Below are 6,000 nucleotides of genomic sequence, written 5' to 3'. Positions count from 1 at the left end.
ATATCTAACTGTGTTACAAAATAAATCCGTTGTATTTAAAATAGTTGATGTATCCATTGCCATGTTTACCATCCAAATTTTACATACATTTTGAAAACTAGTTATTCCGTAATTTTGATGTTGGCTTTGATTATGAAGGCACGTAAAATACAACATTAGGCGTGATATTTGTTCAAGAATTGCTCTATCATGAAAAATATGTTTATGATGGGTACCATAAAAATTGCGGTTGAAATGATATAAAACTAAAATGTAGTATTCCAAAAGTATTACAATTTAGTGATGTAATCGATATTTGACATTCGTAAATTTTATCATTAAATGCCATGAAAAATAACCATTTTGGGGGCCAAAAAGGGCACAAACGATGCATAGCCCTTTCCTATCTTGTAACGATGATTTTGTGGGTAATGATTTGGGTTGGAGAGTGGTAGAACTTCCGTCCCTTTGCTAATATCCCAAACAAACACAATAAGACAAGGATAATAGGAATAACTTAATATAAATGTTTATTCAGATATTGAAAACAAGAAGAAATCCCTGAATCCTGAAGGTCAGAGATAACAGTTCGACTACAGGACTAAAAGTTTTCTGACTAGCACAGTTTATAATCTATCTGTACATATTTAACTAAAACAATACAAAGTTAGCTAAAACTTTTGATCTACAAAATTAAAAAAAAAGCTATTTAAAAATAATGGAACCACAGTTTGTGACCTTTTCCATTACACTACATTATCATGAACACTGTGAAATTTTCCTAAAGATAAATATTTTGAATTTTGTTAATATGCATAATCATAATTCTAACAATGGATAAGTTTTTCATTTTAATTGTAAAAACATTAATAATTTGAAATCACTGTGATACAATTATCAGCTGATTCGTCTATTGTGTATAATTTTAAAAAAATCTGACTAGAAAGAGCACTATTATACACAAATATATTGGCGGCACACGTAATGTCTAACTGACTAGCTATGTACACAGATCATCAGAAATTTACCCAGAGTTGTCGGTCCTTACAAAAATGCATAGAGGTATCCGAGAGTCGTTTTTGAACGTCAGTGTGCAGATTTGTCACCCTTTGTACTAGCATACACAGGTGTCTTACACCAGTGTGTTTTAGTATAACTCTGGGTATAACTATTGAGATACATTATTTCCGGATTAAAATACTAAAATACGGACTTGTATAAAGTAATACATGACATGGAATGTTAAACATATACACGCCCGTGATTGGCAGTTGTTATAGCACTTCAAGGTCACGTGGTCACACCACTGTCCAAGGGAATATATTCTAATTAAATGTGAAAAATCAATATAGCACTATGATAAGGAATTTAATGGCACAAAATGTCCAGATCTTAAAGAGATTCACGCCTGTGTCGGCGAGCTCATTTCTTCGCCTGGTCGCGCTGTACAATAGTACTTTTTGTGGGCGAGGAAAGTCGCGAAATATTTAAATGAAATATCACAATGCCTGCAGTATTGTGGACCTGAACCGTCCATCCTGGAATCCGGAGATTCACCTCCGGAAATAGGGGGCGAGGTAGCCAGCGGGACGAGCCTCGGCATGGACGCTACCCCGGGTAGAAGGTGATAGTAGGGAAGCATCTGAGAGGAATCCAAGACAGGCATGGCCAACGGCTGTGTAAACGATTCACTCTCTTGTGTCGGGGATTTCTGATGATTCGGTGAGGACAGCTTCATGACTGGCGAATACGATTTTGAGGATACAGGACTTGGAGATTTCTTTTCAGATCTTTTTTCGGAGATATCGGAGTTCGAACGTTTTTCGACCTCTTCGTCATTACATGTGTCGTTTTCTGGCATTTTCGTTTCACGAGGAGGCGAGTGCACGCTGGATCTGACGGAGGTGTTGTCAGAGAATTCTTCCCGCGGTTCTTCTTTGATACTGGCTCTGCTGTTAGTGTCACTCCGGGGAGAACCATATCCGTTCTCTGAAGGTTCTTGTTTGATTTCGACCATATTAGAATTGCTATCACGATGACTAGTGACTGGCGACAAACTTTGATGGTTTACACTCTCAGAGTGCGAATTGTCGGAGCTCGCCCGGGAATTAGATCTGGATGTATGACCTGACCTTGGTTCGGTTTTTGTTCCATTGCTTACTTGGTCAAATATGAACTTGTCCGGATGCTTACTTTGTATATGTTTCATTAGATCGTCAAAATTTTCCGACAGATCCTCACAGAACTGGCATTTTAGGCTGTTAGCAGCGGCAGCCTGAAGGGCGGCTACTTCGTGCATTCTGATATGCAAGGCGAAACTTCTTAGATCGGTAAACGTTTGTCCACATAGAGCACATGCGTTCACAACAGGACGCTCCGACGGAATCATCATATTTTCACTTTTTTCGTATGATTTTCGTGACCGTCTGCGTTTATAAGGTTCGTTTTTAAGTCTTATCAGTTCCGCTTCCATATTGATAGGACCATTCTCTGTGATATGTCTCGCCTTAACAGGCAATAACGGTGGCTCCTCAATCTCAATCATGTTCTCGTCAGCGAATTCCTCGCCATTGTCAACATGCATCTTTCCGTGCATACGCATGCCACGAACAGTATTACCCCGATAGCCGCACAATGTACATCGGTAGGCCTTACTTGGCATATGTACCTTCATGTGATCGGAAATACGGACGTCCGTGTGAGTAACAAAGTCACAATAGGGACACCGCATCAGAGGAGTTGAGGTCGTGATGCCGGTGCAGAAGTGTAGTTTAAGCAGTCTAGCAGAGATAAAGCTACTATCACATCTATCACATTTAAAATTCCCACCGTCGTCGGTAACAGGGGAGTTCCCCCGATCTTCTAATGGTTTTTTAGGAAGCACACTTTGTTCGCTTTCCTGACCGTGCGGACAGTAGAATTTTTTGTGTGCTTTAAGCGTACTTGAGGAACTGAATTTGATCTTACATGGAACACAATAAAATCTATATAGAATTTCGTCTGGAATTGACGATGGCTTGGACGCATCAGGCGAGTGTTTATTGTCTGACTTGGGGCTTTGTATCACTGGGCTGACTGATTTGTGAGAACACTTATCGGAGAGTTCAGTGTCTGGTGTATAATTGCGCTCTCTTTTGTTGTTATCGAGTTCCAAAGGTTTAGCGCCCGGAGTGGATGTAGCACCCAAAGAATCCTCACTACTGGTACCTGGTGAAGATGCTCTATTTCTCCTCCCCGAACAATAATGTTTCTTATGTATTAAATAGTTTTCATGTTTATAGAAAACTATGTTACAGTCAATACATTTGCTAACATTGGGAGGTACTTGAGGGACTGGCTTGTTGTTGAAGAACGGGTGTTGATTTACGGATAACAAAGGAGGTACCATAGCTGGGGACAAAATATGTTGAGGGGTTGTCTCCCTTTCATCCCTTAGACTAGGAGACTCTGACGATTGAGTTTTTGGCGATTTTAAGTCAAGTGGTGAAATAGGACTTTTCGGCTCGGATTTCACTTCCGAGTGTTGATCGGAAGCACCGTTCTGTTTTTTAGGAGTACTGAGGTCTAGAGGTTGTTCAGACGATGATGTGGTTGATAATTCAGATTCTCGTCGACTGGAAGCTGAAACAGTTGCCGACTCAACAGTTTCTGTAGAAGAAATCTGTGAAACAACTGGCTGTACTATAACTGTCGGCATTCCGGACACTCCTTCCGGTGCTACTATTGGGGGTCCGATTATTACGCGTGTTTGTCCATGCATAAAAGGAGAATTACCCATGAACCCGTGTAACCTTGCCAACTCTGCCGAATCCATAATAGATGCTCGCGATATTGGAGAAATAGCACTAGAGTTGGGCGAGGGTGAACTATTATCACTTCCATTTTCTGTTCCGTCATTCTTCCCGGCTCGACGAGAACAATAAAATTCTTTGTGACAGTTAAACGTACTGACAGACGAAAACTGGATGTTACAATGTTTGCAATAGGTTTCGTATTTTGGCACGGGGACATTATCTGAACGGGACTCAGGCTGAGACCGACCTCCACGGTTATGTATACGCATGTGACGATTCAAACTTGAAATTTTGTCAGCAGTATATGAACAAAAAGAACACTTATAGTTCTCTGCGTGTTTGGCCATTTTAGATGGCGGACTTTCTGATCCAGATCCGGCTCCCGGAGATTCAGGCTCTGTCTTCACGTACATCTCTTTCTGGCTATCTGGAGATGAAGGGCTTTTCCGCTTCCGGTCAGGAAATTGTTCTGAAAGAAGCAACATGTCTGATAAATTTCCATGTCTATTTTAATCAAACAATCGTGTAGTCGAACAACGTTGACAAATATAATTTAGCCAATAGTTCTCTTTAAACCGAAACCAGACTCAACATTTTCTTCGATTTTGATATTTTTCAGCTAAATGCAATAGTCCAGTCCATCATTTAAACACACTATAATTACATAAAGAGAGATTTGCTTGTAATATTAGTCATACCTGTGGCATCATCAGTTGACCTAGGTGATGGCTGTTCTTGATTTAAAGGTTTTCCAACTGCTGGGAAGTTCTGTGGCTTTTTGGAACAATAATACGTCAGGTGTCCATCCAGCGTACGGCCACTACTAAACCGGACGCCACAATAAGGACAGCCAAACAGAAGGGCAGCTGTAACAGAGATAGAGAGCAATGCCAAAGTTCATATAATAAATAATCATTCCGAGAGTTCTTCATGTTTTACTTTGGTAGTCAGAAAAGCATATTAACGGGGTCGTTTGATTAAAATTATCCTAGTTACAAGATGAGTTTTGTATCACAATTATATCGTGCTTTTACAAATGTCAAGGTATACAACGAGGACAGATGTTGCGCAAAATACACATTGTAAATGTATTTAGTCTTACAACAGAAATCTGCCAAAGTACATATAATATTTTGTAAACGTAGTGTGTTAAGATTTAAGAATTCAACTAACCGTGACTTGGACTGGGTTTTGCCGTGGTATTTGGTGAAGAGACTTCCGGTGTACGTTTGGCAGGACTAACCAATTCGGCTTTATATTTCTTATCCTCGTCCTTTGTTTCCGGGGCAGACTCCTCCTTACTTCCGAGGGTACTGAATGTTGCCATCACTTCTGTATTCTCCGGAAGGTCCTCAATCATCTGGCACCAAATCTTCCCCCCTATAAATAATCAAATTACATTGTTAGTTTACCTCTTTCCCCCATCGTCAATATTGACAGCGTTGCATAAGCAACATAATTATAACTCTGAATTTCGTTTTAAACGTTGTAAGTTGTTATTGGTGAAAGAGGGTATGCTGCACATGCACAGTATAGGCGTATCTATGACATTACATTTGTCGATAGTATATCGAATTTGGATTAAATATGTGCATCTTGGATATGAAGTGAAGTAAATACTCCTTCTGCGAAGGGTGTGCGTGTTTAAGGTTAAGTAGATAAACAGTGTAACGTACTGATAAGGAGAACTTATCACAGATTGCGTACAAAATAAGGCAACAGTGATTTGAGATTGATGCCGTGCTGTTTTATACTAAATATCTACGATTGTTTTTGTGTTATACGGATCTTTACGATGAGAGGTATACAATGTAATGCAGCATTGCGTCAGCGCATAGTGTACACAGTGATGGGAGAGTATACAGTAACGCTGGGGGAGAAGAGGGGGAAGCCTTAACCCATCCGTACATCTCTGTAAGGTTCAGATAGCGACATAGTTTTACGTGAGGTTTTTATCTGAGACAAAAGAAAGGTTTAATCACCGGTACAATCATGACCGAGTCAGGATACGAGATAACACGGGAGACTCCCTCAGCCCCGCGCACAGGAAAGTCATTGTTATCAACAACGAATGAGAATATACAAGTTTATTTGTATCGACAAATACACCAGCGTGATAAACCCGCAGGCATGTACATCGTCAAAACTATGCGACGTAATACGAAAATGTGAAACTAAACACGACGGCTGTACAATGAGATAACACAAAATACACTCATATCCCGGC

At 40.1% G+C, this 6,000-nt stretch overlaps 1 protein-coding gene across 2 annotated transcripts in view; it reads right to left on the bottom strand.

The window, feature by feature from the left end:
- Window positions 1–492: 492 nt before the first annotated feature.
- The window catches only part of LOC138315088 (zinc finger protein ush-like), a 28,664-nt gene continuing 23,156 nt past the window's right edge, over window positions 493–6,000 (bottom strand). For both annotated transcript variants that reach the window (XM_069255823.1, XM_069255824.1), the window contains 3 exons: window positions 4,947–5,153; window positions 4,472–4,639; window positions 493–4,242 (listed from right to left, as the gene is read on the bottom strand). In XM_069255823.1, the coding sequence (XP_069111924.1) occupies window positions 1,382–4,242; window positions 4,472–4,639; window positions 4,947–5,153 (3,236 nt within the window). In that variant the 3' untranslated portion in view covers window positions 493–1,381. The remainder of the gene's footprint in view (window positions 4,243–4,471; window positions 4,640–4,946; window positions 5,154–6,000) is intronic.

The sequence above is a fragment of the Argopecten irradians genome, chromosome 2, assembly GCF_041381155.1.
Source record: "Argopecten irradians isolate NY chromosome 2, Ai_NY, whole genome shotgun sequence".
Taxonomy (NCBI): Eukaryota; Metazoa; Mollusca; class Bivalvia; order Pectinida; family Pectinidae; genus Argopecten; species Argopecten irradians.
Note: the sequence above shows the minus strand (reverse complement) of the source record. Positions and strands in the feature narration are given on the sequence as shown.